The sequence below is a fragment of the Acinonyx jubatus genome, chromosome B4 (genome assembly GCF_027475565.1).
Source record: "Acinonyx jubatus isolate Ajub_Pintada_27869175 chromosome B4, VMU_Ajub_asm_v1.0, whole genome shotgun sequence".
Taxonomy (NCBI): domain Eukaryota; kingdom Metazoa; phylum Chordata; class Mammalia; order Carnivora; family Felidae; genus Acinonyx; species Acinonyx jubatus.
This window is the reverse complement of record NC_069387.1, coordinates 38890507-38912616: the sequence shown is the minus strand read 5'-3', so window position 1 is coordinate 38912616 and position 22110 is coordinate 38890507. Positions and strand designations below refer to the sequence as shown.

Below are 22110 nucleotides of genomic sequence, written 5' to 3'. Positions count from 1 at the left end.
CTATTATATTTTTTTGGTTTGACTCACTTTATTGTGATAAAAAAATTGACTCACTTTATATAAAGTGTGATATCACTTTATTATGGTGGTCTTGAACTGAACCCACAATATCTTCAAGGTATGCCAGTATTTTAAAGAACAGAGAAAATTTATTATTGAGATTTTTACTGTTTCTGTTGTTCATCATTCATTCCTGATGTTCCCAGTTTCCTTCTGACATAATTTTCCTTTTGCCTGAAGAATTAGAACACAATTTCTGGACATGACTTCTTTTGTGTTTTTTTTTAAGTTTTTAAAAAATGTTTTATTTATTTTTGAGAAAGAGAGACAGAGTGCAAGCAGGGGAGGGGCAGAGAGAGAGCGAGACACAGAACCAAAGCAGGCTCCAGGCTCAGCTGTCAGCACAGGTCATGATCTCACAGTTCATGGGATCAAGCCCCACATCAGGCTTTACACTGCCAGCATGGAGCCTGCTTGGGATTCTCTCTCTCTCTCCCTCCCTTTCTCTCTGCCCCTCCCTGGCTTGTGTGCACTCTGTCTCTCTCAAATAAATAAATAAACATTTTTTACCTTATTCCTGATGTATAATTTTTGATACAGGATTCTGATTTGGCAGTTCTTTTTAGTGCTTAAAAGTGTTGTGCCATTTCCTTCTGACATTTTTGGTTTTTGACCAAAATATGCTGTCATTTGAATTATTCTTTTAAAAATAATTCAGCATTTTCTCTGACTGCTTTCAGATTTTTCTTTAATTTTCAGCAATTTGATTTTGATAGGTCCTAAAGTGAATTTCATTAGGTTTATCTTATTTTAGGCTCACTGAGCTTTTTGAATTTGTCAGTTATATCTCTTGGCAAGTTGGGGAAACTTTCATCCATTGTTTCTTGCAGCATTTTTTCTGCAAACTCTTTATTCCTCTCTTGGAACTCTAATGACATAAAAGCAAGGCCTTTGGCATTATTCCACAGGTCCCTGAGCTCACTTTATTTTTTTCAAAGAGGTTTTATTGAAGAAAGTTTAATCAATTTCTTATGTTGTTCAATGCAGTTTATTTCTATGAATCCATCTTTAAGTTAACTAACTTTTCTCTCTCATCTTCATTCAATTTAGCCCATCTGACAAGTTTTCATTGAGATTTTATGTTTTTAGTTCTAAAATTATAGCTTCTCTTTGTTGACTTGGTCCTTCCATTTGTTTTAAGAATATCCATATGTTACTTTATTCTCTCTCATGGAAATTTCCCCCTTTGGAAAAGCTCCTGATACTTGGCCTATTTATTTTCCTTTTAACTCTTTCTCAGAGAGTCAGATGCAGGATACACAAAATAAAAATCTGGTTGTTTTTATTTGACAGAAACAGTGCAAGTAGGGGAGGGGCAGAGAGAGAATCCCAAGCAAGCACCACCCTCCCAGCACAGAACCCAATTCAGGGCTCGAACCCATGAAGAAGCCGTGTGAGATCATGACCTGAACTGAAACCAAGAGTCAGACGCTTAACCAACTGAGCCACCCAGGTGCCCAAAACTCTGGTTACTTTAGATGAATGGTGATGTACTGTGTTCATATGGTCAGAATTATTGCTTTGGCTAATTTTTCTCATTTTGAGCTTGGAAAGAGAGAGGAACATGGGGTTCAGAGATCTGGATATGCATGTTGCTTCTGCTAATTTCTAGCCCTGTATTACTGACAAGTCTCACCACCTCTCTGAGCCATGTCTTCATGAGGGTTGAATGGATCTCTGAGTTGCTCTTGTGCTCTAGCATTCTAGGCTCTCTGTTTTGTGGGACATGGAAAGCAACATGTCCGTTTGTCCTCTGGTTATTTCACCCCTGCCCTTGTCGGTCTTAGGACAATGGTGGAAGACTGTTTTATGATATTACAGTGAGCTTAAGAACTTTAAAAGTCTTAGAAAACAAGATCACTCTTGACCAAATACCTACTGGAGGAAGCAAGATTTAGTCTTAGTGGGAGATCGTACTTTCCATATGATGTACAGGTGGATGCTAACATCTCTTCTTTCCAATTATGGAAGTCTTCTCAGCATCTAATTGGAGCCCCTTCTTCCGAAGTTTTCCAAGTTCTGCCCAGCCTCTTTGTTCCTTGTCAGGCCCTTTCTGGTCTGCCCTGGGATGCTCTGTCCTTACACTACTGCTTTCTTTCCTTTCCACAGCTACTTCAGCTCTCGGCTGCTGCTGTGGACAAAGGACGTAGTGTAGGTGAGGTCCTGCAGTCGGTGCTGCGCTACGAGAAGGAGCGACAGCTGGACGAGGCGGTGGGAAATGTTACACGGCTGCAGCTGCTGGACTGGCTGATGGTGAACCTGTGATCGGCGCCCACCCACTGCTTTCCCTTCTCCCCATCCCTTCTTACTTCCACAGCTCTCCTCTCCATATCCTTACAGAGCCCTATCATACCACTCACATCAAAGACGTCATCTTATGCTAGTCACTGGATTTTGCAGATTTTCCCGTCCATGCAAGCAAGGACACAAAATTAAAAAGATTACAATGAAAGGACTCCAGGTGTTTGGTCTCCTTGGGATCCAATGGACAATAAGGTCAAGAAATTTCAGGAATTAAAAAATAATCAGATGGATAACAAGAAGAAAAATAGTGCTGGACTGAGAGGCCTGCTAAGGTGTTTCTATGTATCCTGTCTGTGCTACAACTTGCAGATCTCTGGCCTTAAAATGTTCTCTAAGAATAAGACTATTTAGCCTTTATAATCATGCAAATCACAAAGTATCTTCTATTCAACCTGAATCATTCTCATTATAATATGGAGGACTTGGCTTCTTCTCCTATCTCTGTAGAACAATGGTCTTCCTCAATTTTATTCATAGTTGGTGTCAAAAAAGGCCCAGAAGACCTGAGTTCTATTGCCACGTCTATACTTTTCTGGCTATAGGACCTGGGACAAGTCACCTGTTAGGACATTTCTCCCACCTAAGGCATTTTCTGTTCTTACCCTCAACTTTCTGTGAAATTTTATATTTTTGATCTTGCTAGAAACTTTCTCCTTTGGTTCCTAATTTCTGTATTAATTCCATCTCTTGGGGGCTCTACTCAATTCTGTCAACCCCTGGAATATTTATCTTTCCTATTTCCTTTTGACCCTCTGCTATTCTCATTCTGTTTCACCTTTCCTGGGTAAAAGGTGTCTCCCTTCATGGAATATGACACAGTGATTAAAAGGAAAACTATAAAGTCAGGTATATTTTCTATGTTGTTTATGAGGTTATGATCTTAAGTTTCTTGTAAAATTGTATCTGTTCTATAATTACAATCATATAAAGATTATGTATTCATGTAGATAAGGACTAGTAAACCAAAAGAACCTGATTAGATTTTGAGGATGCTGGATGAATGAACATATCCTGTTGTTTACTCGACTTCCCTTCCTTTGGGAAATATTCTGTCCCCTACTCCACATTCCAAGAGAGGCATCAGTCATGGTGCTACCACCATCACAGTATAGGCTTGTGACCCAGGCTGGCCAACCACAGGATCCCAATATCTCAGACATAGTGCTTGGTTCAAATCCAGTAATTTCTGAGATTTTCCTGCCAGCACTGCATCTTTTGACTGGATAATGGTGGTTACTTTAACATCTTGGCAGAGCTTGTCTTTAGAATGAAAACCACAAAAAGAAGCAAAACTAATAGGTGATGAGGGAGTCTGAGCCCTATGACCTTGTCTGAACTTTTAGATTCTGCTGTGACTGAAACTACACTTACTTACACCTCCTGATTCCCCAATTACATAAGCCAATAGATGTCCTTTGTTGCTTAAACTAGTTAATAGCTGAATTCAAACTAGTTTTTCATTTTCATTTTCAAATAAGAGTCCTAACAGGTTAGCTGTCTTGTGGGGAAAAGAAAAAAAATTCTTTTATTTAGAGTTCTATTAGTGATACTATACCATTGAATACTTACCCCTCCCCCCCACCCCACACATACATTGTTTTATCTGATTGAGGGCATAAGAAGGGAGTGTAGGTGCAAGGACATTCTCCCGCATCTCTCATAATAGGAATCATGCTTAACTAGCCATATGAATAAAGTTTTTTTTTTAAAAAAAAAAAACCTTTATGCATTAAAAAACAACAATCTCTGTAATATTGTACAATATAAGTGCTGTCTCTAATAAAAATCCTTGGTGGAAAGGAACAGGACACACCTTCAGCAAAGGTCATACAATAGGTGGTAAAATATTCATGTTTTTGGATGAGGAGTTTTTACTTTGATGCCCTGGGGAGGTTTTGGACTCCTCTGGTCCAACAAATGCCTCTGGCTTTCTGGAAGCTTCTGTTAGCTGAGGCAACTGGACAACTTCAGATGTGTGCTGGAGAATGCCCTGCTGATCACCTGAATTCTGAACCTGCTTAGCGGTGCCACCTTTTATTTTGTCTATGGTCTCTTCTTTGATGGTCACCTCTGCCAAAGGAGAGAGAAGACAGAAGGAACAAGTGTTCAAATGTGAATTATATTCTATTAGACCATAAATCACTTTGGGAAAATCCTGGTAGTAATGATATAAAAACAATTCATTTGTAAAGAGCATTCTCTGTGTCAGGCATTATTCTAAGCACTTTACATTTATTAATTTCTTTGAGCCTTTTCACAACCATAGAGAATAGGCATTATTCTCATTCTCATAAATGAAGAAACTGAGACACAGGGAAGTTAACTAAATTGCCCAAGGGCCTACACCTTGGTAAATGGTAGAACCAGAATTAATCCCAGGCAACCTGACCCCAGGGATGATGTACATAACCATGAGGCTATATTGCATATAAAAGATATCTGCATAATGCCATAATCAGTCTGATAAAAATTCAAAAGCTAATTATAGGCAAGCCAGAGGAGGACACAGTGAAAGAAAAGGAAAGGACAAGAAAAGAATTGAAGACAGAGAAACATGGAAAATCCTAATGATAACAGGGCAAAAAGGGGGGCAAATCCAGCTAGAAGCAAGACTCCTGAAAGAGGTTATACTCAAAAGTGAGAAATGGCAGGCTCCTGGTGATGTAGTCAGAATAATTATCCAAGGTGGAGGTCAGAGAAATTGACATACAATCCTCCAGAGGTACCCGATCCCGGGACTATAGGAAGAGGACTGACTGTACCTTTTTTGCCCAAGGGATGATGCCCTTGAACCTTTTCCTTCCGAGCCTCAGAGGGGAAACAGAGACTGGGTTTCCTCAGGGTCTGGGGCCTGGACCGTGGTTTGAAATTCCATGGCTCATGAATCCAAGCATGCTTGAGGGCCTGGTCAGGGGTCATGCGAAGAGAAGGTTCCCATCTATACACCAACAAAGCCCAGCATGGGTTATTGTTTTGCTTCCCTTTCTAATGTTGAAAATATTTAAAAAGACCCTGACAACCTCAATAAGGTATAATAAAAGTAGTTCGTTCTTAACCAATCTAAGCTGCGTTATACCTCAAAGATATCATAGATATCAAAGATATCAAAGATAACAACATATAAAGTACCTGGAAACAACTATGAAAATAATCTTTTTAGGAAATTTGCATGACAAACCAGGGAACATATGAGAGCCCAAATCTTCCAGAGTTCCTGGAAATTCCCTCAAAAGAAATATTATAATATTATAGAAAATCTTAACTGCTTGGGATTTAGGGTTCAGTAAACTAAGATCAAAACAGAGATGCTTAATTTCAATTCCCAAAACTTGGGACTTCAATTATATCACACAGAACATTATAGAATGCTAGAATATTAAGCTTATAAGGAGATTTGGGTAGAATCTAGTCAAACCTCCAATGCAGTGACAAGGCATCTGACAGAAACTTCAACACAGAATCATCTTGCTATTCTTTTTTTTTTTTAGCTATAATATTCTTGTCTTTATTTATTTTTTTAATATATGAAATTTATTGTCAAATTGGTTTCCATACAACACCCAGTGCTCATCCCAAAAGATGCCATCTTCAATGCCCTCACCTACCCTCCCCTCCCTCCCACCCCCCATCAACCCTCAGTTTGTTCTCAGTTTTTAAGAGTCTCTTATACTTTGGCTCTCTCCCACTCTAACCTCTTTTTTTTTTCCTTCCCCTCCCCCATGGGTTTCTGTTAAGTTTCTCAGGATCCACATAAGAGTGAACACATATGGTATCTGTCTTTCTCTGTATGGCTTATTTCACTTAGCATCACACTCTCCAGTTCCATCCACATTGCTACAAAAGGCCATATTTCATTCTTTCTCATTGCCACGTAGTATTCCATTGTGTATAATAACCACAATTTCTTTATCCATTCATCAGTTGATGGACATTTAGGCTCTTTCCATAATTTGGCTATTGTTGAGAGTGCTGCTATAAACATTGGGGTACAAGTGCCCCTATGCATCAGTACTCCTGTGTCCCTTAGGTAGATTCCTAGCAGTGCTACTGCTGGGTCATAGGGTAGGTCTATTTTTAATTTTTTGAGGAACCTCCACACTGTTTTCCAGAGTGGCTGCACCAGTTTGCATTCCCACCAACAGTGCAAGAGGGTTCCTGTTTCTCCACATCCTCTCCAGCATCTATAGTCTCCTGATTTGTTCATTTTGGCCACTCTGACTGGTGTGAGGTGATGTCTGAGTGTGGTTTTGATTTGTATTTCCCTGATGAGGAGTGACGTTGAGCATCTTTTCATGAGCCTGTTGGCCATCTGGATGCCTTCTTTAGAGAAGTGTCTATTCATGTTTTCTGCCCATTTCTTCACTGGATTATTTGTTTTTCGGGTGTGGAGTTTGATGAGCTCTTTATAGATTTTGGATACTAGCCCTTTGTCCAATATGTCATTTGCAAATATCTTTTCCCATTCCGTTGGCTGCCTTTTAGTTTTGTTGATTGTTTCCTTTGCAGTGCAGAAGCTTTTTATCTTCATGAGGTCCCAATAGTTCATTTTTGCTTTTAATTCCCTTGCCTTTGGGCATGTGTCAAGTAAGAAATTGCTGTGGCTGAAGTCAGAGAGGTCTTTTCCTGCTTTCTCCTGTAGGGTTTTGATGGTTTCCTGTCTCACATTCAGGTCCTTTATCCATTTTGAGTTTATTTTTGTGAATGGTGTAAGAAAGTGGTCTAGTTTCATTCTTCTGCATGTTGCTGTCCAGTTTTCCCAGCACCATTTGCTAAAGAGACTGTCTTTTTTCCATTGGATATTCTTTCCTGCTTTGTCAAAGATTAGTTGGCCATACTTTTGTGGGTCTAGTTCTGGGGTTTCTATTCTATTCCATTGGTCTATGTGTCTGGTTTTGTGCCAATACCATGCTGTCTTGATGATTACAGCTTTGTAGTAGAGGCTAAAGTCTCTACTTTACCTCCTGCCTCCTGCTTTGGCCTTCTTCTTCAAAATTACTTTGGCTATTCAGGGCCTTTTGTGGTTCCATGTGAATTTTAGGATTGCTTGTTCTAGCTTCAAGAAGAATGCTGGTGCAATTTTGATTGGGATTGCATTGAATGTATAGATAGCTTTGGGTAGTATTGACATTTTAACAATATTTATTCTTCCAACCCATGAGCGCGGAATGTTTTTTCCACTTCTTTACATCTTCAATTTCCTTCATAAGCTTTCTATAGTTTTCAGCATACACATCTTTTACATCTTTGGTTAGATTTATTCCTAGGTATTTTATGCTCTTGATGCAATTGTGAATGGGATCAATTTCTTTATTTGTCTTTCTGTTTCTTCATTATTAGTGTATAAGAATGCAACTGATTTCTGTACATTGATTTTGTATCCTGCAACTTTGCTGAATTCATGTATCAGTTCTAGCAGACTTTTGGTGGAGTCTATCGGATTTTCCACGTATAATATCATGTCATCTGCAAAAAGTGAAAGCTTGACTTCATCTTTGCCAATTTTGATGCCTTTGATTTCCTTTTGTTGTCTGATTGCTGATGCTAGAACTTCCAACACTATGTTAAACAACAGTGATGAGAGTGGACATCCCTGTCTTGTTCCTGATCTCAGGGAAAAAGCTCTCAGTTTTTCACCAGTGAGGATGATGTTAGCTGTGGGCTTTTCATAAATGGCTCTTGTGATGTTTAAGTATGTTCCTTCTATCCCAACTTTCTCAAGGGTTTTTATTAAGAAAGGATGCTGAATTTTGTCAAATGCTTTTTCTGCATCAATTGACAGGATCATATGGTTCTTCTCTTTTCTTTTATTAATGTGATGTATCACGTTGATTAATTTGTGAATGTTGAACCAGCCCTGCATCCCAGGAATGAATCCCACTTGATCATGGTGAATAATTCTTTTTATATGCTGTTGAATTCGATTTGCTAGTATCTTATTGAGAATTTTTGCATCCATATTCATCAGGGATATTGGCCTGTAGTTCTCTTTTTTTACTGGGTCTCTGTCTGGTTTAGGGATCAAAATAATACTGCCTTCATAGAATGAGTCTGGAAGTTTTCCTTCCCTTTCTATTGTTTGGAATAGCTTGAGAAGGATAGGTATTATCTCTGCTTTAAACATCTGGTAGAACTCTTCTGGGAAGCCATCTGGTCCTGGACTCTTATTTGTTTGGATATTATTGATAACTGATTCAATTTATTCGCTGGTTATGGGTTCATCTTGCTATTCTTGAGTATTTTTAGTGACAAGGCACTTACATAATTAGCTATTCCAGTATTGATAAAACTAATTCTTTAAAAATTCTTCATTTTAATTGAGCCTAAATTTACACTTCCCAGGAACTTGCACACTAATAACAGACCCAGGTTCTAATTCTGCCTACTAACATTACAGTAGTCCTCCCCTTCTCCATAGGGTAATACATTCCACCCCCAATGGATGCGTGAAACTGGACAGCACAAACATCTGTATATACTATGTGTTTTCCTATATACATACCTATGATAAAACTTAATTTATAAATTAGGCACAGTAAGAGATTCACAACAATAACTAATAATAAAATAGAATAAGTATAATAATATACTATAAGAAAAATTATGTGAATATGGTCTCTTCCTCTCAAAACATCTTCTAGTGTCATACTCACCCTTCTTATGATGTGAGATGATAAAATGCATATGTGATGGGATTAAGTGAGGTGAATGACACAGGCAGTGTGATGTAGTGCTAGGCTACCAATGACCTTCTGACGAGATGTCAGAAGGAGGATCATCTGCTTCTGGACCACGGTTGACTGTGAGTAACTGAAACCATGGAAAGTGAAACCGCGGGTAAGGGGGGGCCACTGTATAGAGAATGGGACAACCCACCTGTATTTTATGGTACAATCCTCCAACTATCCAAAAACACTTACATTGCTACTAAGTGTTGCTCATATGATATGGTTGCCACCTTCCTGCATAGGAGATTCCAGCTATTGTCTTACTGGTGTCCACCATGCTGGGGATAGCTTTTAACTGCAGGTAGATGGCATTAATATTGTAGACTCATCAAGCTCATAAACAACTCAATCTCCCAGTTCTTTTTCAAATGAACTGCTGTTAAGCTACAACTCCCCACAGGACTTTACATTTACCTCTCTTAAATTTGACTCAAAACTTCTAGTCTCTCATTCCAAAAATTTGCTAATTAGTAAAAAGAAGAAGAAGAAGAAGGGAAAGAAAAAGGAATGCTCAGATAATGGGCCCATTAGCGTGACTGCTTCTTGCAAGTTGTGAACAGCCAGCCCTTTGCTCTAAAAAAGAAAATAATTTCTTTCTTGGTTCTGAGCTGTGTTCTGGATGGCTGGGGTTTATGGATAATTCACCTCAGTCTCAGTAGTGAGTTTTTGTCATTTGTTAAAGCACATTCATTTTATAGCCTCAGCAAGAAGCTGGCAGTGGGTGGTGACATGGAGATAATGATGGAGTACAGGATCCTTCTCTATCTCCATTCTACAGATGAGTAGCATGACCTCCAACCTTCAGAAGTACTTGACGGCTTATCCGCTGAGCTAGTGCACAAATGCCAGAAGAGTATTTTGCTAAAACTACTCCATCCCACTGGAAGAATGAGAGGCCATAGACCTATGGTCTCTAAAAATGCTAAACACTTATAGGACTGATATAACTAGAAGGCACCTTAGGAATACCCGTATTATACAGAAAAGGAAACTGAAGCCCACAGAGAGACAATGACTTATCAAATATCATGCAGCTAATCTATTTGCCATTCAGTGGAAACACACTTGCAAAACTTCTTTTAAAATAATGACAAGAGCTAACATGTTCTAAACACCTTCTAAATTAGGCACTGCTCTGAGTGCTTTTTTTACTGGTCTTTTTTTCACTGTGACTTGAATGAAGTACAGAACCTAATTTCTCAGAGTCAAAATAAGCATATAGGTTTGTAAAAGCTGTACAAAACAAATGGTTTATAGATAACCCCTTCCCTAATTCCTCAATACAAAGAGGATTTAGGCTTTATTTCCTAGGGAAATAGGGAGGGAACCAGAGACATACACTGGGTATGTATGTAAACAGTTACAACATAGAGGAGGTTGACTTCAGTTCATGAAGCAAAAGCTATTCAGAACTTGCCTACACCTTGCTGCCCGGCAGTTTGAGGCCAAGAAGGCAAGTTCTACCCACACACTGTAATCCAGGGCAAGTCACTGAGCCTCAGACTCCACATCTCAAAATTAAGCAAATCATCTACTTGCTAATCACACAGGAAGGGAAGATAGCAGTCTGATGAGGGAAAGCATTATATAGACTTCAAGCTCTATGGTCAGTATTTGTTATTATTTTTATAACTGTGTCCCAGTCCCAGACTTTCACCAGCAAATGAGTGGGAAAGTACAGTGTTTAAGAGGACACCTAGAGGCAAAGACACCATGACAAACTCACACCAAACATCTTCTGAGAAAGTCCAGGAAGCTGGCATCGTAGGTTTTCAGCACCATCGTGAGATCCTTGGAATCTGGGTATCTTTTTCTCCCCCTGTTGTTGGTCATATTTTTAGGAAAACCTTTGGAATCTTTGGAGATACAACATTCTGTGTTTAGTTCCAGGTGTTAATATCCATTGGTCACATCACAGCTTTTTACTCAACCATGCGGCTTCTTGGAATGGTCTTTGCAGCTCTATCTCAGTCCTATACCATACCCCTCCCATACACACGAACATGCCCTCAGTCTCAGTCAGACAGAAAGAACCACATGTAGATTATCCAGTGAATGCAATTAACCTTTACAAACAATACTCCCTACTATCCAGTATGTTCTGAGCCTCCTTCCTGCCTCCTCCTGCCCAAATCAAATGACTTAAATGGTTTAACATTAACCAAGGTAAAATAATAATGATAATGATAATACAATAATAATAAATCTAAAGTGACAAAAACATCAGCTCTGAACAGAAAAAGATGTTGTCTATTCTTGGATTTTCTATGCCCTCTCTCCTTTCTCACTAGCCCAATAAAATGAGAATTTGGGATATGCCTAAAGTATAACAAGAAAGTTATTGTAGGAGAATCATCTGCTTTCAGAACTCATTTACAAGCCACACAAGCAAATAAATCGCATTACTTTCTATAGTCACATCAAAATTTTGTCCATAAATTGGAATCACCAAACTTGGTTTGTTGCTTAAGACAGTCTGGAAGTCTCTTTTCTTCAGTCATTTTTCACTGATTAAAACCCTTACCAAAGGTATTTGTCATGCCTGAAAAGAAGCCCTGAAGACATCTCCAGAGGTTTCCCTAAAATGCTCTGTGCAGTGCTTTGAAGGTGAGGCCACTCATCTGGATATCTATACTCTGGTGTGCATGTTCAGAAAAGACCACTTTTGCTCATACCTTGTAAATCTGCATAAGGATGGACATGAACAGATACATACACTTTGCATACTAAACTGAATTCTCACAAAAACTCAGTGGGGTTCACATGATGGGCATTCTGGAAGGTGTATAGTGAAGCCCTTCTATTACTTTTGTAATCAATACAATTTGTGGGTCCTCAAAAAGAACATCTGCTCATACTGAATTCCTAGAAGAAACCACAAATGTGTATATACACATACGTGGGCATGTGTATCTACAGACATAAAAATAAATTGGGGACATTGCACAGGGTATATAGGTCTTGTGAACTCATATAAACCCCATTTCCTTTGTTCAAACCCCATTTCCTTTTTTACTGTGGCACTAGTACTCCCATTTGATCTTATATTTCTCTTTTTACAAATGACCGAAGAATCAGGCTCACAGGCTTATAAAAATAACAGCTCATGAAGTTGTCAGTATGTAATTGTTTTTCTTGTTCAAGTTTTTCTCATTGCTCTGACACTCCCCAATATTTAATTATTATCTCCATCTCCTTTTTGCAGCCTGGAGCAACTAAGTAGCTTACTACCCTTGAGGCAACATCACTTTCTGCTAATCAAACATATAAACTACAAGTTGCTGGGGTTTGAGGAGCTTTTGGCAGCCCAAATATGGGCAAGGGAGAGCCAAGAATTGAGGTGAACATATTGTTTCTCCAACTTACTTTATCATAAGCATCACAAAGAGCTGTTGTTAGAAACTGACTCTTGAGTTCCACCTCAAATCTGCTATATCATAGGTTATATCGGAAGATAATGGGAATTAGCATTTTTGCCAAGTTCCTAACTGATTCTTTTCTTTTTTAAGTTTATTTTTAGGGTGTAAGGAGACACAGAGAGAGAGGGAAGAGAGAATCCCAAGCAGACCCCATGCTGTCAGCACAGTGCCCCATGTGGGGCTCAATCTCATGAACCATGAGATCATGATCTGAGCAGAAATCAAGAGTCAGATGCTCAACGGACTGAGCCACCCAGGCTCTCCTCTCCAGCTCTGATTCTTATAATCAGATAAAGTTCGGGAAACACTGAAGAGGATGCAGCTCCCAATAAAGCCTTTTCTTATGCAGGAAGTGAAGATCTGTGGATGTTGCCACCAAAAACACATCATTATTTTAAAGCCTCAATGCTGATGGTAAAAATCAGTACTCTATGAACCAGACCCTCTTACCATGCCTTATATTGCTTTCCTTTTAGTGCCCCCCACTATAATTTTGACTTCAGGGAACACCACTATCCCTACTTTTCTTTCCCTAAATCCTTTGAAATCCAAAAGGCTGAATTAAATATGGTAGACAGGAAAAATATATTTGGGGTTAAAAGACCAATTCCATTGCTCTATGTATAAGTTATACAAACAAGCCAGCCAGATCTTCCTACCTAGCCATCAGACTGCTCTAGAAGAAGTGTTAGTGCATGGACATGTTCTAAAGCAACCAGGACACTGATCATGCCCAAAGGGAAGGTCTTCAAAGCTCTGACTACAAGGTGACATCTCAACGATTTAACCATTGGAGTGGCATGGGACTGACCAATCAGAAAGGATGACATCTTTGGCACTGAAACAAGATCATGAGGTCTGCTTGCCAGGCCTTAAAATTTTAGTTTCTGGATCACAGAGTCCAATGAGTCCTGGAAAAGGGGCCAGGGAGCCTGTAGCTGTGGCAGTGGTTTTTTACCAAATTGTGCAGATGGAGGCTACATTTTAACCCCCCACATGATTGAACCAGTGTATATGACTCATCACTAACATGATTAAAACATTTTAGTCCAGAAGGATCCCCCATTAGGGTATCTTTAACTCTTTTGTTGATGGGGCAAGTTAAAGAAAGTAGAGGATTCCCCCCCAAATTTTGGGGGGGGGCCTCTTGGGTGGAAATAAGATGTGAGATGGCTAAGAGTGATGGAGATTCCACAGCCAATATAAGCCTGTAAATTGACCTGACAAGAATGGCTCATCAGAAATGTCATTCCAGATGGCGCAGAGCCCCTAATTGTGGAGTCCCTTTTACATCACATCTGGCTTCGTTCCATGTGGCTGAACTTCCATTTCACTATGGCTTTTTTTTTTTCATAAGAATCCCTTAGGTTCTTGTGATTCTTTAAAAGGATTTTAGATATGGGACTGAGTTCATCTTTGTGGTGCATAGTGCCCTGGAAACCCTGCCTCAGTTGGACCTGAGGTAGATCATTGATCTACCTGTCCACATTGTACAGCACCAATCAAATAGAAAGGCAGAGGGTCAGAAAATCCAGAGCCTGGAAACAGCATGGGGCCATCGATGAGGCTTAATTCCAACAATTAGGCAGATGTCCTCCACATAACTGGCAAGCCACAACATACCCACAGCCAAACTGTTCTGACAACCTTTATTTACCCATTTTATAGCCAAGTTTCAATGATCCTGGCATAGTAAAGATATGGGGATTTAAGAGAATTTCAGCAGGAAAGAAATGCTCCATTATTTATATAACAAAGAAATTTCCCACTCTTCTGGAAAAGAAGCTTCTGCTCTTTGATTTCCCTGAACAGTACATAGTGTGAAAGGGGAAACTGCTTGCAGACATAAGGAGAATTTACAGGAGATGACATAATTATAATATTTCAAGTTTTCAAGATCTGCTGATAGATTTTCTGAACAGGAACCTGGTTATTTTTATGCCAAGACCTCCTTTGCAATGTGACTGCCCCATCCTATCTCCATCATGCTTTCTGGTACCACTTCTCAGCATCTTTTTACTTTTCTAACAGAAACTCCCAATCACAGCTTGCCCTTTGGGATGGAGCCATGGGAAGAGAACTAAATGGGGTTTAGAGTATGGAAGATATCTTCAAGGTCTGTAAAAGCTCATCATCACAATGGGAGAAAGAGATTTAGACCTGGGGACTTACCAAAAAATGTCTGTCTCCTGGAGGCTGTCTGAATGAAGTGGGTTGGCGGCAGGCCCAGCACCTTCAACAAATACAATGCAGTGGGTTCACTCTTGTGGACTCACACATTAGAGCTGGTGGGACTTTGGCCAAACTTTGCTTCTACAGACAAGGACCCGAGGATATTAAGTGATAACCTCAAGTCAGTGGCAAAAAGGCCCAGAGCATGGATCTTCTGACTCCTAATTTAGGGCTGTTTCAGTATCCTGAGGATCAATATTAGCCATGTTATTCTAAATAAGCATTAGCACCAACTAGAGGTAGGCCACTCTAGATGGCAGCCAGATCTCATTGTCAGAATAAATAAACCAGTGTACATGCTAGCCACCCTTGAATTAAGGAATGACCTCCCTGGGAAGGGAGGAGGAGAAAAGGAGGTGGAAATCACCAGATGGGCATCAGTCTACTATTTGACAAAATATCTTCTTGAAAAGAAAAGTGTAAACGTTATTATTACCTAAATTATTTTTTAATGTTTATTAATTTTGAAAGAGAGAGAGAGAGAGAACGACCAGGGGAGGGGCAGAGACAGAGGGAGAGAGAGAGAGTCCCAAGCAGGCTCCACACTGTCAGCACAGACACCAATGTAGGGCTTGAACTCACAAACTATGAGATCATGACTTGAGCCAAAATCAAGAGTCGAACACTTAACTGACTGAGCCATCCAGGTGCCCCAATTACCTAAATTATTTTAATACTTATTATTTTCAATCATGAAATGAAACTATGTTTACTAATTCTCAAGGGTGTGTGTGTATCCCTCTGAGCACCTATAACTTTGAGGCAATCTGGAAAATAGAATTTTTGGATTAATGGGTGGACAGACAGATAATTAAATAGAGTAACATAAATATATACATGGAGAGAGAAAGAGAGAGAGAGAGAGAGAGAGAACAGAGACAGAAAAAACAAACAGGGAAATTAGATAGATCTTTGTTCACAGTCAAAATATCTTTGTTTACTGATATAATAGTAAAATGTGAAATTTCCATTTTTTAGGGTTATTTTCTCCTGTTTTATCTTCCATAACAAGAAGACTTTAAGAAAAATATACGATAAATAATATACAATGAGCCTTAGTAAAGCCTTCTTATTGGAAGATATTCTTCCCAGAAAGTTAGGATAATGAATGACTAATGACTGAACAATATATAGATTTGGATAGGTGTCATCTTTGGTTTTTAGATTCTTCCGAGCATATTTGAAAGGCTGATATAACAGTTTAATTTTAAAATGTCACTATTCTAGCTGAAAGAGAAATTAAGAAAACAGTTGCAATTACAATTGCACCAAAAATAATAAAATACCTAGGAATAAACTTAACCAAGGAGGTGGAAGGCCTGTACTCTAAAAACTATAAAACATTGATGAAAGAAATTGAAGATGACACAAAAAAGATATTCCATGTTCATGGATTGGGAGAATAAATATTGTTAAAATGTCCATACTACCCAAAGCAATGTACAGAATGTAATTCCTATCAAAACATCAACAGCATTTTTCACAGAATTAGAACAAATAATCCTAAAATTTGTATGGAACTCACAGAAGACCCTGAATAGCCAAAGCAATATTGAAAAAGCAGAATGAACCTGGAGGTATCACAATCCCAGATTTCAAGATATACTACAAAACTGTAGTAATCAAAACAGTATGGTACAGGCACAAACATAGACACATGGATCAATAGAACCAAATAGAAAGCCCAGAGGTAAATCCACAACTATATGATCAATTAGTCTTTGAGAAAGTAGGAAAGAATATGTAATGAGAAAAAGTCATTTCAACAAATGGAATCGGGAAAACTGGACAGCAACATACAAAAGAATGAGACTGGACCACTTTCTTACACCATACACAAAAATAAATTCAAAATGGATAAAAGACCTAAATGGGAGACCTATAACCATAAAAATCCTAGAAGAGAGCACAGGCAATAATTTCTCTGACATCAGCAATAGCAACATTTTTCTAGATATGTCTCCTGAGGCAAGGGAAACAAAAGCAAACATAAAATATTGGGACTACAACAACTAAAAAATAATGTACTGAATGGGAAAAGATATTTGCAAATGACATATCTGATAAAGAGTTAGTATCCAAAAATATATAAAAAATTTTTACAACCCAACCCCCAAAAACTAAATAATCCAATTAAAAATGGGCAGAAGACATGAACAGACATTTCAACAAAGAAGACCTATAGGTGGCCAACAGACACATGAAAAGATGTTCAACATCACTTATCATCAAGGAAATGCAAATCAAAACCACAATGAGATATCACCCATACCTGTTAGAATGGCTAAAATGAAAAACTCAAGGAACAATAGGTGTGGACAAGGATGTTGAGAAAAAGGAACCACCATGCCCTATTGGTGGGAATGTAAGCTGGTGGAGCCACTGTGGAAAACAGTTTGAAGATTCCCCAAAACATTAACAATAGAATTACCACAGATCCAGTATTTCCACTACTGGGTACTTACCCAAAGAATACAAAGATACTAATTCAAAGGGATACATGCACCCCTTTGATGATTATTGCAGCATTATTTACAACAGCCAAATTATGGAAGCAGCCCAAGTGTCCATCAATAGATGAATGGATAAAGATGTGAGATATATACGTGTATATATATATATATATATGTGTGTGTGTGTGTGTGTGTGTGTGTGTGTGTGTGTGTGGGTGTGTGTGTATAATGGAATATTATTCAGCCATAAAAAGAATGAAATCTTGACATTTGCAACAACATAGATGGAGCTAGAGAGTATAATGCTAAGTGAAATAAATTAGAGAAAAACAAATACCATATGATTTCACTTATTTTTGGAATTTAAAAATCAAAACAAATTAACAAAGAAAGTAGAGACAAAACAAAAACAAAAAACAAAAACAGACTCTTAACTATAGAGGATAAATTGATGGCTACCAGAGGGGAGGTGGGAAGGGGAATGGATGAAATAGGTGAAGGGGATTAAGAATACACTTATCATGGTGAACACTGAGAAATATGTTGAATCACTACATTGTATACCTGTAACTAATATAGCACTGTATGTTAATTATACTGGAATTTAAAAAAGTGTTAATGATAAATAAATAAATAAATAAATAAATAAATAAATAAATAAAATGTCACTATTCACAATATGCTGGAAATTTCATCCTCTGCAACTATTTAAATTTATGATAAAAATGCTAGGTGTCAACTCAAAAATGTACAGAGGGGCACGTAATTCCAAAAATATTTTAGAGAACATGCAACAGCAATAGGAAGTATTCAGGCCACTGCCCTACAGCGAGTCTGATGCAGCCCCATGTTTCAGAGTGTAAGCTGACCACCCTGTGGGACCTCAGTCCTCCTCCTCACCTCCATGATGCAGGCTAGCTGCTCTACTTCATTCTCCCCAGGAAACAGAGGGTAGCCCGTGTACAACTCAGCCATGATGCAGCCCAGGCTCCACATATCAATGGCCATGTTGTAGGGATGGCCTAGAATCACTTCTGGGGATCTGTAGAACCGGCTTTGGATATAGGTATATACTGTGAGGAAAGAAAGAGAGCCACCATGTAAAATCCTCCTCTCCAAAACACGCTCCTCCAGGGCACCTTCTCATGTGAGGGCCCAGGATAACTAACACTCCCTACCACTTTTCACTCTTTCAGCTTGGCAGGGAGATGGAAGGACAGCCAACCAGCACATCTGAGTCACACTGCATATTTAATCTCATCTCTCAAAATAAATAAATAAACTTAAAATTAATATAAAGCTAAATTTTCAACTATCATGTGAATTTGGGGTAGAAACTTTCTTTTTTTTATTTTTAAAAAATGTTTATTTATTTTTGAGACGGAGAGAGACAGAGCATGAGCGGAGGAGGGGAGAGAGAGAGGGAGACACAGAATCCGAAGGAGGCTCCAGGCTCTGAGTTGCCAGCACAAAGCCCGACGTGGGACTCAAACCCATGAATTGTGAGATCATGACCTGAGCTGAAGTTGGACACCCAATCGACTGAGCCACCCAGGTGCCCCTGGGGTAGAAACTTTCTGAAAGTATTGTGATTTGGCAAGGGAAGAGGCATATTAAAATGGAAAAAGAAATACAAAATGCAGACTCTTCTAATGTGTATTGAATATATTATGTGCATTGCATAAAGTATAGAAGGAAGACCCCAACAAAATCTGAGCAAATGAAGCCAGCAGAAGAAGACAGTACTGTGGGAAGCCTAGATTTTACAGTGGTAGGAGAAATGGGACGTTATAGTGATTTCCACATGCTGTTATAGGGGCGGGACAGGGATTCTGCAGTCACTTCTCTGTTGTTTGCATTGGTTAGAGAAAACAGGTAATAATTTTGTGATTTAAAATACAATAAAGATAGGGGTGCCTGGGTGGCTCAGTTGGTTAAGCATCCAACTCTTGGTTTCAGCTCAGGTCATGATCTCGTAGTTCATGGGTTTGAGCCCCACATCAGGCTCTGTGCTGACAGTGCAGAGCCTGCTTGGGATTCCCTGTCTCCCTTTCTCTGTGCCCCTCCATTTGTGCGCTCGCTCTCTCTCTCTCTCTCTCTCTCTCTCTCAAAAATAAGTAAATAGCCATTAAAAAATGAATAAACAAAATAAATACATAATAAAAATGACTTTTATACTCTGCCTGCTTCCAAAATGGATTTGATGTAATTTGCAATCAAAGTACATATACGCACAGCATAGTTCTTTAAAAATTGATTTAATGAACAGTTATATAATCCTTAACATGTGCCAGGCACTATTCCAAGTGCTTTGTACAGAGAACCCCTTCAGTCCTTACAACAACCCTATGAAGCAGGTACTATTATTGTTCCCATCTAAAAATGAGAAAACTGAGGCATACAAAGATTCAAGAAATAATTAGAGTCAGTAAGCTGTAAGTGGCAGAGCTGGGATTTGAGCTCGGGATGTTTGAGTCTATACTGGCTAAAATAAAGATAAAAGGAAGTCAGAAAATATGTAAAGGGGAAATGACTATCTGAAATAAGGATAGGATCATTATAAATTCCATTTGGAGCATCCTGGCAGCCAAGACAAGAGGTTGCATGCTTTTGTAGCTGAGAAGAGTAAGCAGATGAGTGCTTTGTGGGAGGCATATTGTTTTCTAGCTGGAATTTCTTTGGGGTTCCATACATAAATTGTAAAGAACATGTGTCTTCAAAAGTAGTGCTGCAAAATATTTGGAAACAGCCATCTTTCAGGGGTTTTTTTCAGCCTCTGATGAAGAGGGTCCTCTGATATCCCCTGCCACCATGAAAGCTGGTCCCAAAGTCCCTCTTTGGTGGGCCCTTAACCCAGTCTGTACATATTTGTAATCACTGCACCTGTCATATTACCTGTATCTTTGTTTCTTCCGCTGAACTGTAAGCAAGCAGAGCACAGAACATGTTGGGTTTATTTTGTTGTTCCTGTGTCCAGAACAGTAACAGACACATAGAAGATACTCTAAGTGTTTGTTAAATGGTACATGTTCTTGCCATCAAATTTGATAAAAGTCAAAAGAAGAGACACTTAAATCAAGTTCAGTGAAGTTTATGCAAATGTGCTCCAGGGATGCTTTCTGGATTCTAACCTGGAAAATATATAGTCTACAGAGCCTAGGGCAGTGAATCCCAAACCTCAGAATGGCTGTGTACTCTAAAATGCAGACCCCTGGGTGTTCCCCCAGAAATTTAGGTTTGGTGCATCTGGGGTGAGGCCCTGGGAGCTGTAATTTTTTAGAGGCCTCAAGTGATTCAGATATACATCTGGTTAGTTTGGGGACCCAAGGCACTAGGATAATTCCAGATTCACAGAATCTGAGTGCTGCAAAGGACCCTTACGGTATTTGAGTCTGATCTTCTCATTTTGTAGATCAGGAAACTTAGAGAAGTGAAGCACCTTGTCCAAAATCATTCTTGCAATTGTTGTGACTGAGCCCAGACTAGAGCCCAGGTGACCTCGCATGGGAAGTACTGTTTCAGTAAGGGAAAGAACTCACATTAGAAAAATTCAGACAAAGGGGCCAGAATGGGCTTACCTTTCTGGTGTTCATAACAACTTGATCCAAAGTCAATGACCTTAACAGAGACTTGGCCCTTTTGGTATAACACTATATTCTCCTAGAGAGAAGAAGAAAGACATAGTTAGGTTTTAAAAACGTTGCTCTACACACTCTGTTTACCTGAATGCCTGCCATCTTCTGGGACCCAGTTCAAAATGTGACCACCTCCAAGTGGGCCTCCTCCCATGCCTTCTCCAAACACCATGTTCTCCGTATTCCTCTGACTTCCTATTCAATTTGTGGTCTGCACCTCTTGTTTGGACTCAGTATTTGCTGCTTTGAAGTATTTCTTTTGCATAGATTTTGTCTCTTTCTGCATATAGAATGTGTAATTCCTGAACACTGTGGTTTATTTTTCTCTCCTTGGCACCTGGTTCTATCCCTTGCTTGCATAAGGTCTTAGAAATATCACTGACAATTTAATGTTTCCATTAAGTGCTCCACCAACATACTGATATGTCAGTAATGGACAAAAAAAAGGGCAATAATTTAATTCGAGTTGTGATTCTTTTGCTAACTTCGGGGGCAATGTGAAACCAACATCCCAGGATAGTCATGGTTAAGCAAGCAGAGCTCATGGACTCTTAGAACATGAGGGTGTACTACCTAAAGGCTAGAAGATTAAAGTCCCAGTCATGGCTTCATGGCTCTCAATATCAGACGGATTGATGATTATGAATATCAGATTAATTGCTTGCTTACTGAGTTCCTTAACTTTATTGCTATGGCATAGCAGGCTTGGTCTAAAGCCTGGCACCACAAATTAAGAAAGTACAAACTTAGTCCATAATATCTTTTCTAGACAATATCTATATAACTTGAAGAATTCAATCAGCAAGTGTTTAAGAAGCAGACATTTCCAGTGTGTCTGCATCCCAATGGAAAGTCTCCTTAACTAAATGGGGCAGGCCTTCCTACCATATTGACAGAAACAGCTCTATAGAAGGGATGGATGCATCACAGGTCATTGAAACTAACCTTTGAGTACATAAGAATTAACTCCCTGATTCTTGATCTACACACATCAAACACTCTCCTGGTTGCATGTGTACTTTTCTACTGGGCACATATATTCTAGGTTACTATTTCTCAAGCAAACCTATTATGTCATGTCAATTTCCTTAGTAAGAGTCAGTACCCAAAGTCCATGGATGTTGTAACCCTTTGAAGCTGCAAAGCTTGAATATGGAGAATAAATCAATGTATCACTATCCTGTGAGACTCCACCAGTAAACCCTGAAAGAACAACCCTATCTTGTCAATATTTAATTTTAAAAATATCTCACATTTACCTGACGAGTTTCTCCAAAGAGTT

General features: G+C 39.0%; 2 protein-coding genes across 10 annotated transcripts in view; one reads left to right on the top strand and one right to left on the bottom strand.

Moving 5' to 3' along the window:
• AKAP3 (A-kinase anchoring protein 3) overlaps positions 1-5303 on the top strand; it is a 51939-nt gene extending 46636 nt beyond the window's left edge. For all 5 annotated transcript variants that reach the window (XM_027074081.2, XM_027074080.2, XM_053225734.1 and 2 more), the window contains one exon: positions 2170-5303. In XM_027074081.2, the coding sequence (XP_026929882.1) occupies positions 2170-2325 (156 nt within the window). In that variant the 3' untranslated portion in view covers positions 2326-5303. The remainder of the gene's footprint in view (positions 1-2169) is intronic.
• Positions 4093-22110, bottom strand: part of DYRK4 (dual specificity tyrosine phosphorylation regulated kinase 4) — a 52008-nt gene continuing 33990 nt past the window's right edge. For 4 of the 5 annotated variants that reach the window (XM_027074083.2, XM_027074085.2, XM_027074086.2 and 1 more), the window contains 6 exons: positions 20772-20853; positions 18094-18266; positions 14681-14741; positions 10816-10945; positions 5127-5302; positions 4093-4434 (listed from right to left, as the gene is read on the bottom strand). In XM_027074083.2, the coding sequence (XP_026929884.1) occupies positions 4190-4434; positions 5127-5302; positions 10816-10945; positions 14681-14741; positions 18094-18266; positions 20772-20853 (867 nt within the window). In that variant the 3' untranslated portion in view covers positions 4093-4189. Of the gene's footprint in view, positions 4435-5126; positions 5303-9014; positions 9172-10815; positions 10946-14680; positions 14742-18093; positions 18267-20771; positions 20854-22110 lie in introns of those variants that run through there. The other variant, XM_027074087.2, reaches the window with a different exon arrangement.